This window comes from Hyperoodon ampullatus, assembly GCF_949752795.1.
Source record: "Hyperoodon ampullatus genome assembly, chromosome: X".
Classification (NCBI taxonomy): domain Eukaryota; kingdom Metazoa; phylum Chordata; class Mammalia; order Artiodactyla; family Ziphiidae; genus Hyperoodon; species Hyperoodon ampullatus.
The window spans coordinates 48,007,444-48,033,082 of NC_136913.1; the positions used below are offsets into that span (position 1 = coordinate 48,007,444).

Below are 25,639 nucleotides of genomic sequence, written 5' to 3' on the forward strand. Positions count from 1 at the left end.
ACCCAATCCAAAAATGGGCAGAAGACCTAAATAGACATTTCTCCACAGAAGGTATACAGATTGCCAACAAACACATGAAAGAATGCTCAACATCATTAATCATTAGAGAAATGCAAATCAAAACTACAATGAGATATCATCTCACACCAGTCAGAATGGCCATCATCAAGAAATCTAGAAACAATAAATGCTGGAGAGGGTGTGGAGAAAAGGGAACACTCTTGCACTGCTGGTGGGAATGTGAATTGGTACAGCCACTATGGAAAACAGTATGGGGGTTCCTTAAAAAACTACAAATAGAACTACCATACGACCCAGCAATACCACTACTGGGCATATACCCTGAGAAAACCATAATTCAAAAAGAGTCATGTACGAAAATGTTCATTGCAGCTCTATTTACAATAGCCAGGACATGGAAGCAACCTAAGTGTCCATCATCGGATGAATGGATAAAGAAGATGTGGCACATATATACAGTGGCATATTACTGAGCCATAAAAAGAAACGAAATTGAGATATTTGTAGTGAAGTGGATGGACCTAGAGTCTGTCATACAGAGTGAAGTAAGTCAGAAAGAGAAAAACAAATACCATATGCTAACACATATATATGGAATCTAAGGGAAAAAAATAGGTCATGAAGAACCTAGGGGTAAGACAGGAATAAAGACACAGACCTAGTAGAGAATGGACTTGAGGATATGGGGAGGGGGAAGGGTAAGCTGTGACAAAGTGAGAGAGTGGCATGGACATATATACACTACCAAACGTAAAACAGATAGCTAGTGGGAAGCAGCCGTATAGCACAGGGAGATCAGCTTGGTGGGTTGTGACCACCTAGAGGGGTGGGATAGGGAGGGTGGGAGGGAGGGAGATGTAAGAGGGAAGAGATATGGGAACATATGTATATGTGTAACTGATTCACTTTGTTATAAAGCAGAAACTAACACACCATTGTAAAGCAATTATACTCCAATAAAGATGTTAAAAAAACCAAAGGAATTGGAAGTTGGAGAGACTTGGTTCAAACTCTTGCACAACCCCTTATTAGTTACGTAACTTTTGCAAGTCACTTCTCTTTGAGCCTTTGTTTCCTCTTCTATAAATGGAGATAAATAATACTTTTCAGCACTATTATGGGGATTAATAGCATCGTATACAAAGGGCTGACTTAGCACAATGCCAGGTACGTAACATGTAATATTACAGAACATGTTCTTGATGATTCTTTAAACATTGATAATTGCCTTATGCTGTAATAATGATCTTATGTATAAGTTACTGACTTTTACAGGGCAGTTTACCCCTACACTAAAAGGCTTCAGGTGGTGCTTCTTCTTTTTGGGTGTTTAGGTCTTTTTAAAAGTAATCTTTATATCTTTTCCCCTGCTTTTAGGGAGTAGCCTATCACTTATCACTGGTATCACTGCGGCTGGTTCTAAGAATAGCTCTTACTCCCTGTCTCACCTCCCTTACAATTTGCTACTACTGATCTGTTGTACACTGGGAAAGCAGATGACCAAATTGTCAGAAATGTGTCTAAATTAAGGATAAATAGGTTGAGCAGAAGACTAAGGGGATCTTTTCAGGGGAAGCATATAGAACCTATTAGAGCATAGTCTTTGTGATAGCTATTAGAGCTATTAATAAGCCATTTTGACTTACTTTCATGTTCTGGATGTGTTCCAAAAAACCCAGAGAATCAAATAAATGGGAAAATGAGCTATTACTATACTTTTGAGAAAAAAGGTAAAACATATAAGTCAAGAGTTAATATGGGATAATGTAGGGCTGTGGCCCAGGAATGTGTTAAGGAGCTAGGAGGAATGAATCCTATCCATTATTCTTATTGGGAAGACTTCTTAAGTCACCAATCTTAATGCCAAGGCAGTTAGAATATTAACACATATTAAGAATCTATTATGTGATAGGGCCCCTGCATACATTATCTCAATCCTCAAACAGCTCTGAGAAGTAACAACTATTACACCCATTTATGGTGAGAAAATGGATACTCTGAAACAGGGGTCCCTAACACCCGGGCTGTGGATTGGTTAGGAACCGGGCTGCACAGCAGGAGGTGAGTGGTGGGCAACCGAGTGAAGCTTCATCTGCCGCTCCCCATCACTCACATTACCGCCTGAACCATCCTCTCCATCACTTGCTTTACAACCTGAACCACGCCCCCCATCCGTGGAAAAACTGTCTTCCACGAAACTGGTCTCTGGTGCCAAAAAGTTCGGGACCATAGCTCTAAAAGTTTAAAGTGACTTATCCAAGCTAAAAAGTGCCAGAGCCAGAATTCAAACTAAGGTTTGTCCGGTTTCAAAGCTCAAAGCTCTGTTACCCTCTGGTGACTTGTAGGGACTCACTTCCTCTTTGCACAAAAACTTACTCTACATCAGCAAATAAACAGTGGGTAAAAAACGTGTAAAAAAATAGAATACCATCGACAATCACAATAATATATATCAAGTATCTAGGAATTAATTTAAAATGCAGAAGACCGCAATGAAAGAAAATTAACTCTATTTAGGACATAAACTTCTGTACACCTGAAACTAAAATAATACTGTAAATCAACTATACTTCAAAAAATAAAAAAGACATAAGGAAAGAGACCTGAATAAAGGGAGGAGTAAACAATGATCTTTGGATGGGAAGACAACATTATAAAGATGTCAATTCTTCCTAAATTAATCTATAAATCCAATTCATTGACCAAAAAAACCCAACAAGATTTTGTGGAAACTGGACTAATTCTAAATTACATATGGAACAATAAAGATTCATGTGGGCATTTGGTGCCACTGGGGCTCCCATGTTCCAAGCAGTCATACCACCTCTGTGCCCGGTGCTCACAGGAGCAGACCCGAGAGCTAGACGGCAGCCTCAGGACCAGACACCTGTGGGTGGACCACCCACAGAGGTGGGGATAAAACGAAAGCTGAACCCCAGGGACAGGGTGACCAAGGAATAAGATTGAAAATCTTTCCATCAGCTGTACAAGCTGCAGATTAAATCCCCATGATCAGCTAGGTAGACCCTGCGTCTACGGAATATCTGAGTAGACAATGAGTGTTCCCACAAATGAAAATGGTCTAGCTCTGGGAGCTGTGGACTTTGGGGGCAAGCACATGCAAGAATGGGTCAGATCAGAGTCTGAGTGGTCCCCACAGGGCCCACAGCAGTTCCAGAGACCAGCTCAGAGGCACAGGAGGGCCTCTTGGGGAGGCGGAGGTGGGCTGTGGCTCATGGTGTGTGTGACGACACTTACAGCAGAGACCCCAGGGAAACATAATTATTACTATTAATTTTACTATGCTTTGATTCATTCGGTTGTTGCTTCTGGCTTTTTTGTTTTGTTTTTCTTTTTAGTGTATTTTCTTAAATTTAGTCCTTTGGGATCTCCATGTTTATTTTTATCTTTTTAAATATATTTCTATTTTTACTTTGCTTTTCTGTTCTTCTGTGTTCTTTTCCCTTATTTTTTTCTTCTTCTTTTTCTTTAATATATATATTTTTTATATATTTCCATTTCTACTTTGCTTTTCTGTTGTCCTGTGCTTTTTCCCTTTTTCTTTGTTATTATTTTTTTAAATCATTTTTATCAGTTTGTTCTGTTTCCTTGCTTTATTCTTCAGGTGGCACACAACTTTGGCATGGTTTTTAGGTTATGTGTTTTTGTTAGTAGTTGTTTGATTTCGCTCTTGAGTTCTTCTATTTGTCTGGTTGTTTTCTTGCTTTTTGTTTAATTTGGCTCTGTTTCTGTTTCTTTTATGTGTGCTTATGTTTCCTTGTTTCTGTTTTTGTTTGCTTTCATTTTTACCATTTCTCTGGGATTTTATTTGTCTTTTTTTTCTTCCTTAAGATATTTTCTACTTTATTTTTTAATATTTCTATATCTATATTGCTTTCCTGTTCAGTCTTCTTTCCCCTTTCCCTTTTCCTAATTTTTTTTATCATCTTTGTCAGTTTGTTTTGTTTCTTTGGTTCATTCTTCAGTTAGCAGTCTGCTTTGGTTCTGTTTTTCGGTTATGTGTTTTTTCTCAGTTTTCGTTTTAATTGTTTGATTTTGTTCTTGGATTGTTTCGCTTGCCTGGTTGGTCTCTTGCTTTATGATTTATTTGGGTCCGTTTTTGTTTCTTCTGTGTGCATGCGTGTTTCCTTGTTTCTGTTTGATTTTACTTTTTACCATTTCTCTGGGGTTTTCTTAGTCTTTTTTTTTTAATCTGCTTTATTGCTGGGACGAGTGACTTGTGAGGTCTTGGTCCCTCGACCAGTCGTTAGGCCTGAAGCTCTGGGGTGGGAGCACCGAGTCCAGGGTGCTGGACCACTAGAGAATTTCCAGCCCCAGGGAACATTAATCACTAAGAGCTCCAACGGAGGCCTCTATCTAAATCCAAGACCCGACTCCACCCAGCTGTCAGAAGATCCCAGTGCTGGACACCTCACAAAAAACAACAAACAAGACAGGAACACAAACCCACCCATTTGCACACAGACTACCTAAAGTCACACTAGGCTCACAGACATCCCAAAACACACCACCTGAAATGGCCCTGCTCACCAGAGGGAAAAGACTCAGCTTCACCCCCTCAGGACGCAGGCACCAATCCCTCACATCAGGAAGCCTACGCAAGCCACTGGACCAACGTCACCATCAGGGGCAGAGGACAGAAACAAAAGGAACTACAACCCTACAGCCTGGGGAAAGGAGACCTCAAGCACTGTAAATTAGACAAAATGAGAAGACAGAGAAATATGCAGCAGATGAAGGAGCAAGGTAAAAACCCACCAGATCAAACAAATGAAGAGGAAATAGGCAGTCTACCTGAAAAAGAATTCAGAGTAATGATAGTAAAGATGATACAAAGTCTTGGAAATACAATGGAGAAAATACAAGAAATGTTTAACAAAGACCTAGAAGAACTAAAGAGCTAACAGACAATGATGAACAACACAATAACTGAAATTGAAAATAGTCTAGAAGGAATCAATAGCAGAATAACTGAGTCAGAAGAATGGAAAGTGAGCTGGAAGACAGAACGGTAGAAAAAACTGCTACAGAGCAGAATAAAGTAAAAAGAATGAAAAGAATTGAGGACAGTCTCAGAGACTTCTGGGACAACATTAAGCACACTAATATTCGAATTATACATGTTCCAGAAGAAGAAGAAAAAAAGAAAGGGTCTGAAAAAATATTTGAATAGATTATAGTCAAAAAATTCCCCAACATGGGAAATGAAATAAGACAATCAAGTCCAGGAAGCGCAGAGAGTCCCATACAGGAGAAACAGGCTAAGATACGTATTAATCACACTAACAAAAATTAAACACAAAGAAAAAATATTAAAAGCAGCAAGGGAAAAGCAACAAATAACATACAAGGGAATCCTCATAAGGATAACAGCTGATCTTTCAGCAGAAACTCTGCAAGCCAGAAGGGAGTGGCAGGACATATTTAAAGTAATGAAAGGGAAAAATCTACAACCAAGATTACTCTAACCAGCAAGGATTTAACTCAGATTCAATGGAGACATTAAAACCTTTACAGACAAAAAAAGCTAAGAGAATTCAGTATCACCAAACCAGCTTTATAAGAAATGCTAAAGGAACTTCTCTAGGCAGGAAACACAAGAGAAGGAAAAGACCTACAAAAACAAAAACAAACCAATTAAGAAAATGGTAATAGCAACATACATATCAATAATTACCTTAAATGTAAATGAATTAAATGCTGAAACCAAAAGACATAGACTGGCTGAATGGATACAAAACAAGACCCTACATATGTTGTTTACAAGAGACCCACTTCAGACTTAGGGACATATACAGACTCAAAGTGAGGGGATGGAAAAAGATATTCCATGCAACTGGAAATCAAATGAAAGATGGAGTACCAACACTCATATCAGACAAAATACACTTTAAAATAGAGAATGTTACAGGAGACAAGAAAGGACATTACATAATAATCAAAGGATCAATCCAAGAAGAAGCTATAACAATTGTAAATATCTATTCACCCAACATAGGACAACCTCAATACATAAGGCAAATGCTAACAGCCATAAAAGGGGAAATCGACAGTAACACAATAATAGTAGGCGACTTTAACACCCTGCTTACACCAATGGACAGATGATCCAAACAGAAAATAAATAAGGAAATACAAGCTTTAAATGACACATTAGACCAGATGGACTTAATTGATATTTATAGGACATTCCATCCAAAAACAACACAATACACTTTCTTCTCATGTGCACACAGAACATTCCCCAGGATATATGACACCTTGGGTCACTAATCAAGCCACAGTAAATTTAAGAAACTGAAATTGTATCAAGCACCTTTTCAGACCACAATGCTATGAGACTAGATATCAATTTCAGGAAAAAAAAACTGTAAAAAATACAAACACATGGAGTCTAAAGAAGACACTGCTAAACAACCAAGAGATCACTGAAGAAATCAAAGAGAAAATCAAAAAATACCTAGAAACAAATGACAATGAAAACATGACGACACAAAATCCATGGGATGCAGCAAAAGCAGTTCTAAGAGGGAAGTTTATAGCAATACAATCCTACCTGAAGAAACAAGAAACATCTCAAATAAACAAACTAACCTTAAACCTAAAGCAATTAGAGAAAGATGAACAACAGCAAACAAACAAACAAACAAACAAAAAGCCCAAAGTTAGCAGAAGAAATCATAAAGATCAGATCAGAAATAAAAGAAAAAGAAAGGAAGGAAACAAGAGCAAACATCAATAAAACTAAAAGCTGGTTCTTTCAGAAGATAAATAAAATTGATAAACCAATAGCCAGACTCATCAGGAAAAAAAGGGAGAAGACTCAAATCAACAGAATTAGAAATGAAAATGGAAAAGTAACAACTGACACCACAGAAATACAAAGGATCATGAGAGACTACTACAAGGAACTAAATGCCAATAAAATGGACAACCTGGAAGAAATGGAAAAATTCTTAGAAAAGTACAACCTTCCAAGATTGAACTGGAAAGAAATAGAAAATATAAACAGACCAATTACAAGCACTGAAATTGTAAGTGTGATTAAAAGTCTTCCAGCAAGCAGCTACATAGCACAGGAGATCAGCTCGGTGCTTTCTGACCACCTAGACAGATGCGATAGGGAGGGTGGGAAGGAGACGCAAGAGGGAGGAGATATGGGGATATATGTATATGTATAGCCGATTCACTTTGTTATAAATCAGAAACTAACACACCATTGCAGAACAATTATACTCCAATAAAGATGTTTAAAAAAAGTAAATCCCCATAAAAGTTTAGTAAGACATTAAAAAAAAAGTTTTCCAACAAACAAAAGCCCAGGGCCAGATCGCTTCAAAGGCAAATTCTATCAAACATTTAGAGAAGAGCTAACACCATCTTTCTCAAACTCTTTCAAAATATAGCAGAGGGAAGAACACTCCCAAACTCATTCTACAAGGCCACCATCACACTGATACCAAAACCAGACAAAGATGTCACAAAAAAGATTACAGGCCAATATCACTGATGAACATACATGTAAAAATCGTCAACAAACTACTAGCAAACAGAATCCAATAGCACATTAAAAGGATCATACACCATGATCAAGTGGTGATTATCCCAGAAATGCAAGGATTCTTCAATATATGCAAATCAATTAATGTGATACACCATATTAACAAATTGAGGGAGAAAAAACATATGATCATCTCAATAGATGAGGAAAAATCTTTTGACAAAATTCAACATCCATTTATGATGAAAACTCTCCAGAAAGTGCGCATAGAGGTAAACTGCCTCAACATAATAAAAGCAATATATGACAAACCCACAGCCAACATCATTCTCAAAGGTGAAAAAACTGAAAGCATTTCCTCTAAGATCAGGAAAAAGACAAGGGTGTCCACTCTTGCCACTATTACTCAACATAGTTTTGGAAGTCCCAGCCATGGCAATCAGAGGAGAAAAACAAATAAAAGGAATCCAAATTGGAAAATAAGAAATAAAACTGTCACTATTTGCAGATGACATGATAGTATACACAGCAAATCCTAAAGATGCCACCAGGAAAATACTAGAGGTAATCAATGAATTTGGTAAAGTGGCAGAATACAAAATTAATGCACAGAAAGACCCCAAATAGCCAAAGCAATCTTGAGAAAGAACAATGGAGCTAGAGGAATCAGGCCCCCTGACTTTAGACTATACTACAAAGCTACTGTAATCAAGGCAGTATGGTACTGGCACAGAAATAGAAATACAGATCAATGGAATAGGATAGAAAGCCCACAGATACACCCACTCACATATGGTCACCTTATCTTTGACAAAGGAGGCAAGAATACACAATGGGGAAAAGATAGTCTCTTCAATAAATGGTGCTGGGAAAACTGGACAGCTACATATAAAAGAATGATATTTGGACACTTCCTAGAAAGAATATGAATGTGAAAAAAAGAACACTCCCTAACACCATACACAAAAATAAACTCAAAATGGATTGAAGACCTAAATGTAATGCCAGACAATATAAAATTCTTAGAGGAAAACACAAGCAGTACACCTATGACATAAATCAAAGCAAGATCCTTTTTGGCCCACCTAAGTGGAAATAAAATTAAAAATAAACAAGTGGGACCTAGTGAAACTTAAAAGCATTTGCACAGCAAAGGAAACCATAAACAAGATGGAAAGACAACCCTCAGAATGGGAGAAAATATCTGTAAACAAAGCAACTGACAAAGTATTAATCTCCAAAATATACAAGCAGCTCATGCAGCTCAATATCAAAAAAAAAACAAAAACAAAAACAAAGAAAAACCGAATCCAAAAATGGGCAGAAGACCTAAATAGACATTTCTCCAAAGAAGATATACAGATTGCCAACAAACACATGAGAACAGGCTCAACATCATCAATCATTAGAGAAATGCAAATCAAAACCACAATGAGGTATCACCTCACACTAGTCACAATGGCCATCATCAAAAAATCTAGAAACAATAAATGCTGGAGAGGGTGTGGAGAAAAGGGAACACTCTTGCACTGCTGGTGGGAATGTGAATTGGTACAGCCACTATGGAGAACAGTATGGAGGTTCCTTAAAAAACTACAAATAGAACTACCATATGACCCAGCAATACCACTACTAGGCATATACCCTGAGAAAACCATAATTCAAAAAGAGACATGTACCAAAATGTTCATTGCAGCTCTATTCACAATAGCCCGGAGCTGGAAACAACCTAAGTGTCCATCATCGGATGAATGGATAAAGAAGATGTGGCACATATATACAATGGAATATTACTCAGCCATAAAAAGGAACGAAACTGAGCTATTTGTAATGAGGTGGATAGACCTAGAGTCTGTCATACAGAGTGAAGTAAGTCAGAAAGAGAAAGACAAATACCGTATGCTAACACATATATATGGAATTAAAAAAAAAAATGTCATGAAGAACCTAGGGGTAAAACGGGAATAAAGACACAGACCTACTTGAGAACGGACTTGAGGATATGGGGAGGGTGAAGGGTAAGCTGTGACAAAGCGAAAGAGAGGCATGGACATATATACACTACCAAACGTAAGGTAGATAGATAGTGGGAAGCAGCCGCAGAGCACAGGGAGATCAGCTCGGTGCTTTGTGACCGCCTGGAGGGGTGGGATAGGGAGGGTGGGAGGGAGGGAGACGCAATAGGGAAGGGATGTGGGAACAGATGTGTATGTATGACTGATTCACTTTGTTATAAAGCAGAAACTAATAAAAAAAAAAAATCTAGAAACAATAAATGCTGGAGAGGGTGTGGAGAAAAGGGAACTCTCCTGCACTGTTGGTAGGAATGTAAATTGATACAGTCACTATGGAGAACAGATGGATGTTCCTTAAAAAACTAAAAATAGAGCTACCATATGACCCAGCAATCCCACTACTAGGCATATACTCTGAGAAAACCATAATTCAAAAAGAGTCAAAGATCGTATATTAATGCATGTATGTGGAACCTAGAAAAATGGTCAGATTAACCGGTTTGCAGGGCAGAAGTTGAGACCCAGATGTAGAGAACAAACGTATGGACATCAAGGGGAGAAAGCGTGGGGGGGTGGGGATGGTGGTGTGATTAAAAAAAAAAAAGAGTCACATACCCCTATGTTCATTGCAGCACTATTTACAATAGTCCGGACATAGAAGCAACCTAAGTGTCCATCGACAGATGAATGGATAAAGAAGATGTGGCACATATATACAATGGAATATTACTCAGCCAGAGAAAGGAACAAAATTGGGTTATTTGTAGTGAGTTGGATGGACCTAGAGTCTGTCGTACAGAGTGAAGTCAGAAAGATAAAAACCAATACCATATGCTAACACATATATATGGAAAGTAAAAAAGTGGTACTGATGAACCTAGTGGAAGGGCAGGAATAAAGACGCAGATGTAGAGAACGGACTTGAGGATACAGCGGGGGAAGGGGAAGCTGGGATGAAGTTAAGTAGCATGGACATATATACACTACCAAATGTAAAATGGATGGCTAGTGGGAAGCTGCTGCATAGCACAGGGAGTTCAGCTCCATGTTCTGTGATGACCTAGAGGGGTGGGATAGGGAAGGTGGGAGGGAGACGCAAGAGGGAGGGCATATGGGGATATATGTATATGTATAGCTGATTCACTTTGTTGTACAGCAGAAACTAACAACATTGTAAAGCAATTATACTCCAATAAAGATATTAAAAAATAAAAGATTTATGTGGTTCAAGAATAGTTAGTACAATTCTGCAACAAGAAAAGCAGAGTGGAGATCTACCTGACCTGATATTAAGGCAAATTACAAACCCTTAATAATTGAAAGAATGTGATACTGGCAATGGAGCAAGTAGGCAATGGAACAAAATAGAATCCAGGAATGGACTCAAGTATATACAGGAACTTGGTACCTAGTAATCGTGGTAACACAAATCAATGGGGAGAGAACAGGTCATTTAATAAATGGGGCTGGGAAAACTGGCTTATTATGTAGAGAAAATAAAATTAGATCCTTTTATACAGCATATACAGAATAAATACCCACTATATTAAAGACCTTACATGGAAGGCAACATTATAAAACTATATAATGTAAACAGTTACATTATAGTTACAGAAAAAGTAGACACATCTTTATGACCCAGGGGTAAGGAAGAATTTATTAAAAAAGATTCCCAAAGCACACACCATAAATGTACAGATTGATGGGTTTGACAAAATCAACTTAAATACTTATTGGTTAGGGGTAAAGTGTACTGATATCTGCAAATTACTTGGAAATGCATCAAAAAGGATGGATAAATGGATGGCTCGAGATGGAGAGAGGGATAGTTATATGGTTATATGGTATAAAGCTGTTAATTATAGAATCTAAGTGGTGGTCATATGAGTGTTTATATGGTTATATGGTATAAAGCTGTTAATTACAGAATCTAAGTGGTGGTCATATGAGTGTTTGCCATCCTATCCTTCCAACTTTTCTGTATGTTTTTTTTTTTTTTGGCCACGCCACGTGGTGTGGCATGCGGGATCTTAGTTCCCTGACCAGGGATGGAACCCACGCCCCCTGCGGTGGAAGTGTGGAGTCTTAACCACTGGATCGCCAGGGAAGTCCCACTTTTCTGTATGTATGAAATCATAATAATGAAAGGTCAGTGAGAATGAAATACTTTTGTTCTAAAAAGGATATTGTACATAAATTTCTAAAAAATTGTGGCTGACTGGAAAAGATATTTGACACATACACACACAGATATAGAAAAGATATTTGCTTTATTTGTATGTCTATTTTTTTAGGGTATATTATATATTTAAGGTTTAACATAGAGTCTTGCTATATTGTCATTTATATACAGATTGCTAAATTGCCCTAAAGAAAGTTGAACCAAATTTACATTTGCATAAAGATAGCCAATTGCTGTCACCATTGTCACTTCTTGGGTATTGTTCTTTTTTTTCCTTTTTTTAATTGGGGTATAGTTGTTTTACAATGTTGTGTTAGTTTCTGCTGTACAGCAAAGTGAATCAGCTATATGTATACATGTATCCCCTATTTTTTGGATTTTCTTCCCATTTAGGTCACCACAGAGCACTGAGTAGAGTTCCCTGTGCTATACAGCAGGTTCTCATTAGTTATCTATTTTACACATAGTAGTGTATATATGTCAATCCCAATCTCACAAGAAACTTCTGTAATCAGAAAGAAAAAAGACAAGTAACCTAAAAGAAAATTTTCAAGATAAATAAATAGGCACTTCAGAGAATGTGAGAACAAATGGCTAATATATATAAAAAAGAAGATCAACCTCATCTGTAGTCAAATAAATGTAAATAAAAGATACTACTTGAAACCCACTGGATTAGCAAAAATTAAGAAGCTATAAGATATCAGCCCTGGCAATAATATGAAGAAATAGAAACCCTTATGCATTCTTCATACGACTATAAATTTAGAACAAATATAATCTAGAGCAATTTGGCCATATTTGGTGAAAAATCTATATGCATATTTACAGGATCCAGGACTTGAACTCCTAAATACATACTTCAGATAAACTGACACAGGAACACAAAGATACAGAGACATCTATGAAGATATTCCCTGTAGCACTGTGCAATATCTCAGAACTGGAAACAACTACCAAACAACAAATAAAGTACTATGATATAAGTAATTGTTGGAATATAGTTCAGCAGTCATCAGGAACGAACCATATAAGGATACGGAAAGATCTACAAAATAACACTGACTGAAAAAGTAAGAAATAGAATGATATGTACAACACAGTATCTTTCATGTTAAAAAAGGAAAAAATCTACACATATAAACATCACTATAGATTGTGCATGGATATATATATATATATATATATATATATATATATATATATATATATCATAGCAATTGATTTCCAATGTTTCTGAAGTCTAAAGTAAACATAAAACGTCCCCACCTCAAAATACCATAAAAACCATGTGCTTAAAGGAAATGTCATAAAAAGTAAAATAGAAATGAACTGACCACTTCCTGGTCACATGGCTTACCGGAGTACACAGCACATGAGCAACAGATGGGTGGGGATGTTAGCCGGATTGAGCATACTGGGTGTGTCTGACTTCATACAGGCCAGGAAGGCACGCATCCTTCTGTTCTTGTCCTCAACTGCTTTGCCTAGCCAGAGCTTCTTGAGGTTTGGGCAAGTCCATTCCCGAAATGTCAGGGCAGACACCAGCTCAGGGGTTTGAGGTGACTTCCCTTTATAGGCAGACCACTCTTTAAGGATCACTGAAGGAACTAGAAAACAGAAATTCAGGAAAAACTGGCTATAGAGACTCTGAGCATTTCTGAAGCTGGTCACAATTGACAGAAACCATCACATTTCAACATCTCTGTATTTTCTGTCACTATAATTTTTATTGTTAGCAGTAGTAACAGCAGGAGTAGTAAGCATTTATTAGATGCTTGGTATGTATTAAGTATTTTACATATAAATGTAAATCTTACTTACTCTTCAGAACAAACCTGAGAGAGAAGCATTATGACTATATTATCACAAAACACAATGCTCATTTTGCAGGTGAAAAAAGGAATCAAAGCTCAATGGTCACACAGCTCTACAGTCACACAGCAGTCCCCCACTTATTTGCAGGGAATAAGTTCCAAGACCCCCAGTGGATGCCTAAAACCATGGACAGTACCGAATCCTGCATATACTATGTTTTTTTCCTATACCTACGTACCTATGATAAAGGTATGTAAGAGATTAACAACAATAATAATAAAATAGAACAGTTATAACAATATACTGTAATAAAAGTTATGTTAAAGTGGTCTCTCTCTCTCCAAATATCTTATTGTACAAATTTAATGCCATTTCCATCTTAACTAAGCACTTATCGTGTACTGTGTCCATAACTTTTGCAGTTCGAGATGCGACAGCAAAACTAGCACAAAGTTCTTTTTCCTTCTTCACATTTTCACAGACAGAAGACTCTTTCTTACCATAGATCTTTTTGTTCTTACTATAGATCTTAGCAACGTCAGCATATGATCTTTTTTCTTCCCTTATTAAGTTGAGAACGTTCACCTTTTCACTTAAAGGAAGCACTTTACAGCTTCCTTTTGGCATATTTGAATTGTCAGCATCAGTACTCTTGCACTCCAGGGCCATTATTAAGTAAAATAAGGGTTAATTGAACACAAGCACTGAGATACTGGGACAGTTGATTTGATAACCCAGACAGCTACTAAGTGACTAACAGGCAGCATACGCTGAACAGAGGAATGCTTCACGTCCTGGGTGGGAGGGAGCAGGACTATGCGAGATTTCATCACACTACTCAAAACAGTGTGCAATTTAAAATTTATGAATTGGCTGTGTGCCCACCCTGCCCCTATTATAGTCCGAGATAAAGAACACAAGATTAAAATGGAAGTCTCCACTATACCCTGACGTCCCTTTTGCAGTATCCCAGTGGTCACAAAGACCAAGCCTGGTACAAGCAGGGGGAGACTGTGCCCATGACTGGAGGTGAGCATTCTAAGATCAGTAAGGGTTCCGAGTTGCTGGAGACTCCAGTTCCTGTCTTGTTGCTCCACCATCCCCTGGGCATGGCCCTCGTCTGAATGAATATTTGACGACATGGATGGATGGATATTCCAGCCAGGAGGACTGAGATACTTTTCCATTATAGGTTATTGCAATATATCGAATATAGCTCCATGTGCTATACCACGACATAGAAAGAGAAGAAGGAAAATTAGATGTCAGGAAAGGCCCCGAATGTAAGACAGCAAACAGACACAGTGAAATCTAAACCAGGGTCAGTGACTTTCTTTCCAAGTTGGGTCCTCAATGGAGGGCCCTAAACGCTGCCTGCCCCCTGGTAGAAACATCACAGAGGTCGCAGAAGTGGCTTTGAGGCTTTTCGGCTTTTCAGAGGCTCGGAGATGATCCTTTGGAGCCCAGGGGGCGCTTTCAAGATAGCAGAGGAGTAAGATGTGGAGATCACCTTCCTCCCCACAAATACATTACAACTACATCTATATGTGGAACAACTCATACAGAACACCTACTGAACACTGGCAGAAGACCTCAGACTTCCCAAAAGACACCTCAGGTGACTTACACGCAGAGGCAGGGCCAAATCCAAAGCTGAACCCGAGGAGCTGTGTGAACAAAGAAGAGAAAGGGAAATTTCTCCCAGCAGCCTCAGGAGCAGTGGATTAAACCTCCACAATAAGCTTGATATACCCTGCATCTGTGGAATACCAGAATAGACAGCAAAACATCCCAAAATTGAGGCATTAGACTTTGGGAGCAACTGTAAACTTGGGATTTCCTTTCTGCATGTAATTTGCTTCTGGTTCTATATTTATCCTAGTTTAGTATTTGGAGTTTATTATCACTGGTGTATTTGTTTATTGATTTGGTTGCACCCTTCCTTTTTTATTTTTTATGTATACATATATATATAGATAGATAGATAGATAGATCAATAGATAGATTTATTTATTTTACTTTTTCTCTTTTTGTGAGTGTGTATGTGTATGCTGCTTTGTGTGATTTTGTCTGTATAGCTTTGCTTTTGCCATTTATCCTAGCTTTCTGACTGTCCGTTTTTTGTTTTTGCTTTGTTTTTTTTAGTATAGTTTTTTAGCACTTGTTAGCATTGGAGGATTTATTTCTGGGTTTGGTCGATCTCTTCTTTCTTTTTTTATTATATTTTTATTTTTAATAATTTTTTCTATTTTAATAACATTATTTTATTTATTTATTTTTCGGTCTTTCTTGCTTTCCTTTTTCTCCCTATTCTTCTGAGCTGTGTGGCTGACAGGTTCTTGGTGCTCTGCCCAGGTGGCAGGCCTGAGCCTCTGAGGTGGGAGAGCCGAGTGCAGGACATTGGTTCACCAGAGACCGCCAAGCTCCATGTAATATCAAACAGCAAAAGCTCTGCCAGAGATCGCCATCTCAATGCTAAGACCCAGCTCCACTCAACGACCAGTAAGCTACAGTACTGGACACCCCATGCCAAACAACTAGCAAGGCAGGAACACAAACCCACCCATTAGCACAGAGGCTGCCTAAAATCATAATAAGTTCACAGACAACCCAAAACACACCACCGGATGTGGTCCTGCCCACCAGAAAGACAAGATCCAGCTTCAGCGACCATAACATAGGCACCAGTCCCCTCCACCAGGAAGCCTACACAACCCACTGAACCAACCTTAGCCACTGGAGGCAGACACCAAAAAAAACGGGAAGTATGAACCTGCAGGCTGCGAAAAGTAGACCCCAAACACGGTAAGTTAAGCAAAACGAGAAGACAGAGAAACACACAGCAGATGAAGGAGCAAGGTAAAAACCCACCAGACCAAACAAATGAAGCAGAAACAGGCAATCTACCTGAAAAAGAATTCAGAGTAATGATAGTAAAGATGATCCAAAATCTCGGAAATAGAATGGAGAAAATAGAAGAAACGTTTAACAAGGAACTAGGAGAACTAAAGAGCAAACAAACCATGATGAACAACACAATAAATGTAATAAAAAATTCCCTAGAAGGAACCAATAGCAGAATAACTGAGGCAGAGGAAACGGTAAGTGACCTGGAAGATTAAATAGCGGAAATAACTACAGCAGAGCAGAATAAAAAAAAAAAAAGAATGAAAAGAATTGAGGACAGTCTCAGAGACTTCTGGGACAACATTAAACGCACCAACATTTGAATTATAGGGGTCCCATAAGAAGAGACAAAGGGACTGAGAAAATATTTGAAGAGATTATAGTTGAAAACTTCCCTAATATAGGAAAGGAAATAGTCAATCAAGTCCAGGAAGTGCAGAGAGTCCCATACAGGATACATCCAAAGAGAAACACACCAAGAAACATATTAATCAAACTATCAAAAATTAAATATAAACAAAAAATATTAAAAGTAGCATGGGAAAAACAACAAATAACATAAAATGGAATCCCCATAAGGTTAACAGCTGATCTTTCAGCAGAGACGCTGCAAGACAGAAGGGAGTGGTGGCAGGACATATTTAAAGGGATGAAAGGGAAAAACCTACAAGCAAGATTACTCTAACTAGCAAGGATCTCATTCGGATTCAACGGAGAAATTAAAATCTTTACAGATAAGCAAAAGCTAAGAGAATTCAGCACCACAAAACCAGCTCTCCAACAAATGCTAAAGGAACTTCCCTAGGCAGGAAACACAACAGAAGGAAAAGACTTACAATAACAAACCCAAAACAATTAAGAAAATGGGAATAGGAACATACATATCGATAACTATCTTAAATTTAAATGGATTAAATGCTGCAACCAAAAGACAAAGACTTGCTGAATGGATACAAAAACAAGACCCATATATATGCTGTCTACAAGAGACCCACTTCAGGCCTAGGGACATATACAGACTGAAAGTGAGGGGATGGAAGAAGATATTCCATGCAAATGGAAATCAAAAGAAAACTAGAGTAGCAATTGTCATATCAGACAAAATAGACTTTAAAATAAAGACTATTACAAGAGACAAAGAAGGACGCTACATTAATAATCAAGGGATCTATCCAAGAAGAAGATACAATAATTGTAAATATTTATTCACCGAACATAGGAGCACCTCAATACATAAGGCAAATGCTAACAGCCATAAAGGGGAAATTGACAGTAACACAATCATAGTAGAGGACGTTATCACCCCACTTTCACCAATGGACTGATGATCCAAAATGAAAATAAATAAGGAAACACAAGCTTTAAATGATACATTAAACAAGATGGACTCACTTGATATTTATAGGACATTCCATCCAAAAACAACAGAGTAGACTTTCTTCTCAAGTGCTCATGGAACATTCTCCAGGATAGGTCATACCTTGGGTCACAAATCAAGCTTTGGTAAATTTAAGAATATTGAAATCATATCAAGTATATTTTCTGACCACAACGCTATGAGACTAGATATCACTTACAGGAAAAAATCTGTAAAAAATAAAAACACATGAACGCTAAACAATACACTACTAAATAACCAAGAGATCACTGAAGAAATCAAAGAGGAAATCAAAAAATACGCAGAAACAAATAACAATGAAAACACGACCTCCGAAAACCCATGGGATGCAGCAAAAGCAGTTCTAAGAGGGAAGTTTATAGCAATAAAATCTTACCTCAAGAAACAAGGAACATCGTAAATAAACAACCTAACCTTAAACTTAAAGCAATTAAAGAAAGAAGAATGAAAAACCCTCAAAAGGTAGTAGAAGCAAACAAATCATAAAGATCAGATAAGAAATAAATGAAAAAGAAATGAAGGAAACGATAGCAAAGATCAATAAAACTAAAAGCTGGTTCTTTGAGAAGATATAGAAAGTTTATAAACCATTAGCCAGACTCAACAAGAAAAAAGGGGAGAAGACTCAAATCAATAGAATTAGAAAGGAAAAAGGGGAAGTAACAACTGACACTGCAGAAATACAAAGGATCAAGAGAGATCACTACAAGCAACTACATGCCAATAAAATGAAGAACCTCAAGAAATGGACAAATTATTAGAAAAGCACAACCTTCCTAGACTGAACTAGGAAGAAATAGAAAATAGAAACAGACCAATCACAAGCACTGAAATGGAAACTGTGATTTACAATCTTCCAACAAAGAAAAGCCCAGGACCAGATGGCTTCACAGGCGAATTCTATCAAACATTTAGAGAGGAGCTAACACCCCTCCTTCTCAAACTCTTCCAAGATATAGCAGAGGGAGGAACACTCCCAAACTCATCCTACGATGCCACCATCAACCTGATACCAAAACCAGACAAAGATGCCACAAAGAAAGAAAACTACAGGCCAATATCACTGATGAACACAGATGCAAGAATCCTCATCAAAATACTAGCAAACAGAATCCAACAGCACACTGAAATGATCATACAACAAAATCAAGTGGGGTTTACCCCAGGAATGCAAGGATTCTTCAGTATATGCAAATCAATCAATTTGATAAACCATATTAAGAAACTGAGAGAGAAAAACCATATGATCATCTCAGTAGATGCAGTAAAAGCTTTTGACAGAATTCAACACCCATTTATGATAAAAACCCTCCAGAAAGTAGGCATAGAGGGAACTTAGCTCAAAATAATAAAGGCCATATATGACAAACACAAAGCCAACATCATTCTCAATGGCAAAAAACTGAAACCATGTCCTATAAGATCAGGAACAAGGCAAGGTTGCCCACTCACACCACTATTATTCAACATAGTTTTGGAAGTTTTAGCCACAGCCATCAGAGAAGAAAAAGAAATAAAAGGAATCCAAATCGAAAGGAAGAAGTAAAACTGCCACTGTTTGCAGACGACATGATACTATACATAGAGAATCCTAAAGATGCTACCAGAAAACTACTAGAGCTAATCAATGAATTTGGTAAAATAGCAGGATACAAAATTAATGCACAGAAATCCCTTGCATTCCTATACACTAATGATGAAAAATCTGAAAGTGAAATTAAGAAAACACTCCCATTTACCACTGCAACTAAAAGAATAAAATATCTAGGAATTAACCTACCTAAGGAGACAAAAGACCTGTATGCAGAAAATTATAAGATACTGATGAAAGAAATTAAAGATGATACAAATAGATGGAGAGATATACCATGTTCTTGGATTGGAAGAATTAACATTGAGAAAATGACTATACTACCCAAAGCAATCTACAGATTCAATGCAATCCCTACCAAACTACCACTGCCATTTTTCACAGAACTAGAACAAAAAATTTCAGAATTTGTATGGAAACACAAAAGACCCCGAATAGCCAAAGCAATCTTGGGAAAGAAAAACGGAGCTGGAGGAAGCAGGCTCCTGGACTTCAGACTATATTACAAAGCTACAGTAATCAAGACAGTATGGTACTAGCACAAAAACTGAAATATAGATCAATGGAACAGGATAGAAAGCACAGAGATAAACCCATGCACATATGGTCACATTATCTTTGATAAAGGAGGCAAGAATATACAATGGAGAAAAGACAGCCTCTTCAATAAGTGGTCCTGGGAAAACTGGACAGCTACATGGAAAAGAACGAAATTAGAATATTCCCTAACACCATACAGAAAAATAAACTCAAAATGGATTAGAGACCTAAATGTAAGACCAGGCACTATCAAACTCTTTGAGGAAAACATAGGCAGCACACTCTATGACATAAATCACAGCAAGATCCTTTTTGACCAACCTCCTAGAGAAATGGAAATAATAACAAAAGAAAGAAATGGGATCTAAGGAAACTTAAAAGCTTTTGCACAACAAAGAAAAACATAAACAAGACGAAAGATATCCCTCAGAATGGGAAAAAATATTTGCAAACAAAGCAACTGACAAAGGATTACTCTACAAAATATACAAGCAACTCATGCAGCTCAATATCCAAAAAGCAAACAACCCAATCCAAAAATGGGCAGAAGACCTAAATAGACATTTCTCCAAAGAAGAGATACAGATTGCCAACAAACACATGAAAGGATGCTAGACATGACTAATCATTAGAGAAATGCAAATCAAAACTACAATGAGGTATCACCTCACAATGGTCACAATGGGCATCATGAAAAAAATCTACAAACAATAAATGCTGGAGAGTGTGTGGAGAAAAGGGAACCCTCTTGCACTGTTGGGGGGAATGTAAATTGATACAGCCACTATGGAGAACAGTATGGAGGTCCCTTAAAAAACTAAAAATAGAACTACCATACGACCCAGCTAGCCCACTCCTGGGCATATACCCTGAGAAAAACATAATTCAAAAAGAATCATGTACCACAATGTTTATTGCAGCTCTATTTACAATAGCCAGGACATGGAAGCAGCGTAAGTGTCCATCAACAGTTGAATGGATAAAGAAGATGTGTCACATATATACAATGGAATATTACTCAGCCATAAAAGGAAACGAAACTGAGTTATTTGTAGTGAGGTGGATAGACCTCGAGAGTGTCATACAGAGTGAAGTAAGTCAGAAAGAGAAAAACAAATACCATATGCTAACACATATGTATGGAATCTAAAATAAAAAATTAAAAGGTTCTGAAGAACCTAGGGGCAGGACAGGAATAAAGACACAGACATAGAGAATGGACTTGAGGACACGGGCAGGCGGAAGGGTAAGCTGGGACGAAGTGAGAAAGTGGTATGGACATATATACACTACCAAATGTAAAATAGCTAGCTAGTGGGAAGCAGCCACATAGCACAGGTAGATCTGCTTGGTGCTTTGTGTCCACCTAGAGGGGTGGGATAGGGAGGGTGGGAGCGAGACACAAGAGGGAGGAGATGTGGGGATGTATGTATATGTATAACTGATTCACATTGTTATACAGCAGAAGCTAACACACCAGTGTAAAGTAATTATACTCCAATAAAAATGTTAAAAAAAACAGAAAAGAAAACTCATGAATTGTTTACTTCTGGAATTTTTCATTTAATATTTTTGAATCACGGTTGACCTTGGGTATTTGAAACCGTGAAAGAGAAACTAAGGATAAGGGACTTTGTCCTGTATTTTGAAACTCATTTCTTAAGTAGATGTACCAGGCTAGGCAAGGAAAGAAGTCCAAGGTAGAATCACATGAATACCTGGCTTTATAACAGACTATAGGATACCCCAAAAGACTTAAAAGAATACTACAAAATTCTCAAGAAAACAACATCTTTTAGATTTATGAAGGTGTAACAGACAAGGAAAACATGGCTTCTGTCTACTTCTAGTGTACCTCAGGCTCCCAAGCTATGTGTTCTTTTACTTAAGTCTTCTAGTATCTACTTAGGTACCAAAGCTAGGAACCTGGAAGTCATCCCAGACTCCTTGCTGTCCTTCACCTCCTACAGCTGGTTATTTCAAAGGTCCTGCTGATTCTACTGTCTTATCATCCCTTTTATCTGTCCCTTTTCTTCACCACAAGAAATATTGTTGAGGTTCAGATCTCATCATCTTTCACCTTGCAAGAGTCTCCAGACTGTTGTCCCTGCTTTCATCCTGTCCAGTCCCCCTCACACCCATACTCTACAACCACTAGAATGATCTTTTAAAAAAACCTTTTAGTTTCAAATAATTATAGATTCACAGGGAGTTGTGAAGATAGTAGACAGAAGTCCTGTGTACCCTTTATCTAGTTTCCCACAATGGTTATATATAAAATGATTATAAGGACTTCCCTGGCAGTACAGTGGTTGAGACTCCACACTTCCACTGCAGGTGGCACGGGCTTGATCCCTGATCAGGGAACTAAGATTCTGCCACACAGTGTGGCCAAAAAAGAAATAAAATAAAGTAAAATAAAATAAAATGATTATAATACAATATCAAAGCTAGGAAACTGACATTGGCACAACTATGTGTATAGTTCTGTGTCATGTGTAGATTCATATAACTACCACCACAATCAAGATACAGAACTATTCCATCACCACAAAGTTCTCCCCTGTGCTACCCCTTTTATGGTCACACCCAATGCCCTCCAGCACCATCCTTAATCCCTGGCAACTACCAATCTGTTCTCTATCTGTACAATTTTGTCAATTTGAGAATGTTACATAAATTGAATCAGTATCCAACCTTTTGAGATTGGCATTTTCATTCAGCATAATGCCCTTGAGGGCTATCCATGTTGATGCATATATCAATAGCTCATTCCTTTTTTGCTGAGTAATATTCCATGATATCTAGGTTGTATCCAGTATGGGGCTTTTATGAATAAAGGTGGTATGAATATTTGTGTGTAAGTTCCTGCATGAAAATAAGTCTTCATTCTCTGGGATAAATGCCCAAAAGTGTGAGTGCTACACACTTATTTTTAGTCTACTTTTAGTTTTAAGTAACTGCCAAATTATTTTCCAGAGTGGCAGTACCATGTTACATTCCCACCAGCAAATTATGAGTGATCCAGCTTTTCCACATCCAAGCCAGCATGCTGTATTATCACCATTATCCATTTTAGCCATTCTGATAGGTATGTCGTGACACTTCATTGTGGTTTTAATTTGCATTTTTCTAATGGCTAATGATGTTGAACATCTTTTCATGTCTTTATATTCCATATGTATATCTTCTTCAGTGAAATGTTTGTTCATGTCTTTTGTTGATTTTCTAATTGGATTATTTTTATATTGTTCAGGTTTTTTTTTTTTTGTGTGTGGTACACGGGCCTCTCACTGTTGTGGCCTCTCCTGTTGCGGAGCACAGGCTCTGGACGCGCAGGCTCAGCGCTCATGGCTCCAGGCCCAGCTGCTCCGCGGCATGTGGGATCCTCCCAGACCGGGGCACGAACCCGTGTCCCCTGCATCAGCAGGCGGACTCTCAACCACTGTGCCACCAGGGAAGCCCTGTTCAGTTTTTTTTTAAGTGAATTTCCTCTTTATTATTCTTGAGTGGAAGCTTATATTATATCTGAAATGACATTAAGGAGAATAGATAAATACAGATATAGATACATATATAGATAATCTAAGGCTCCTAAGACTTTATTGATTATTTTAAAATGAGCATTAAGTAAAAGTTCATAATTATTTTGTACAAATAAGTGTCATCAGACTAGTTAAATGGTGGGTTTTTTAAACATCTTTATTGGAGTATAATTGCTTTACAATGTTGTCTTAGTTTCTGCTGTATAGCAAAGTGAATCAGCTATAGGTATACATATTGTTCAGTTTTGAGTTCTTTCAGATACTTGATTTCAGAGTATTTCAGATACTAGTCTAGATATGTAGTACTTGTTCACCTATGGATTTCCAATTGATCCAGTACCACTTGTTAAAAAGACAACCTTTCTTCCACCAAAGTGCTTCTGCGCCTTTGTCAAAAATCAGTTGGCTGTACTTGTGTGAGGCTATTTCTGGGTTCCCTATTCTGTTCCATTTGTCTATATGTCTATATATCACTGCCAGTACCACACATTCTTATTACTGTAGCGACATAATAAGTCTTGTAATCAGGTAGAGTGACTGCTGCCAATTTATTATTCCTTCTTAAAAATGTTTTAGCTATTTTAGTTCCTTTGTTTTTCCATATAAATATTAGAATAATCTTGTCTACATACACACAGAATCCTGCTGGCATTAGATAGAAATTCTTTCAAACCTGTATACAATTAATTTCTGTTGAATCAGTAGTAAAAAAAATTCCCAACAAACAGAAGTCCAGGACCAGACAACTTGAGAGTGAATTGCACCAAAAATTTAAAGGGGAGCTAACACCTATCCTTCTCAAATGATTCCAAAAAATTGAAGAGCAAGGAACGCCTCCAAACTCATTCTATATAAAACAAAAATATCTTCCAGGATTAAAGGGGAAATAAAGACATTCCAGATGAAGAAAAGCTAGGATACTTTTTTAAAAGCAGACCTACCCTAAAAAAATGACTAAAGGTACTTCTCTACACAGAAAAGAAATGATAAAAGAAGGAATCTTGGAATATCAGAAAGGAAGAAAAAACAATGGAAAGAACAAAAATATGGATAAATACAATAGAGTTTCCTTCTAAATTACACTTCATGGTAAGCAAAAACTATAATACTGTTTAATGCAGCTCTGAATGTCTGTAGAGAAAATATTTAAGAGAATTATTAATGGAGGAAGGTAAAGAGATGCAACAGAGGTCAGGTTCACTTCACTTGAACTGGTAAAATGTCAACACCAGTAAACTGCAATAAGTTATATATATACAATGTAATACCTAGTAAATATACTGAAATAGCTATACAAACAGATATACTAAAAACATATAGATAAATAAAAATGGAATTCTAAAATAAGTTCATGTAGTCCATAGAAGGGAAGAATAAGAAAACAGAGATATGAAAACCAGAGAAAACGAACAGAAGCAAAAATAAAATGACAGACTTAAGTCCTAACATGTCAATAATTACATTAAATGTAAGTGGTCTAACAACACCAATTAAATACAGAGATTGACAGACTGGATTAAAAAAAACATGACCCAGGGCTTCCCTGGTGGTGCAGTTGTTGAGAATCTGCCTGCCAATGCAGGGGACACGGGTCTGAGCCCTGGTCTGGGAAGATCCCACGTGCCATGGAGCAACTAGGTCCGTGAGCCACAACTAATGAGCCTGCGCGTCTGGAGCTTGTGCTCTGCAACAAGAGAGGCCGCGATAGTGAGAGGACCACACACCACGATGAAGAGTGGCCCCCGCTTGCCGCAACTAGAGAAAGCCCTCACACAGAAACGAAGACCCAACACAGACAAAAATAAATAAATAAATAATTTTTAAAAAAGGACCCAAACATATGCTGTCTATAAGACATTCACTTCAAATATAAATGATATTGGTAGGTTGAAAGGAAAAGAATGGAAAATAATATACCATGAGAACATTAATCAAAAGGCAGAAGGAAAGGCTATATTAATACCACATTAAGTACACTTCAGAGCAATAAAACTGCCAGGGACAGAGGGACATTACAAAATGCTAAAAGGGTCAATCCACCAGGAAGACATAGCAATCCTAAATGTGTGTCACCAAATAAGAGAGCCACAAAATATATT

The 25,639-nt window shown here is 37.6% G+C and overlaps 1 protein-coding gene across 1 annotated transcript in view; it reads right to left on the reverse strand.

Moving 5' to 3' along the window:
• FAM120C (family with sequence similarity 120 member C) overlaps window positions 1-25,639 on the reverse strand; it is a gene marked incomplete at both ends in the record, with an annotated part of 135,475 nt that overhangs the window by 49,267 nt on the left and 60,569 nt on the right. Inside the window, one exon of the mRNA XM_079727059.1 lies at window positions 13,101-13,350. Coding sequence (XP_079583185.1) covers window positions 13,101-13,350 — 250 coding nt within the window. The remainder of the gene's footprint in view (window positions 1-13,100; window positions 13,351-25,639) is intronic.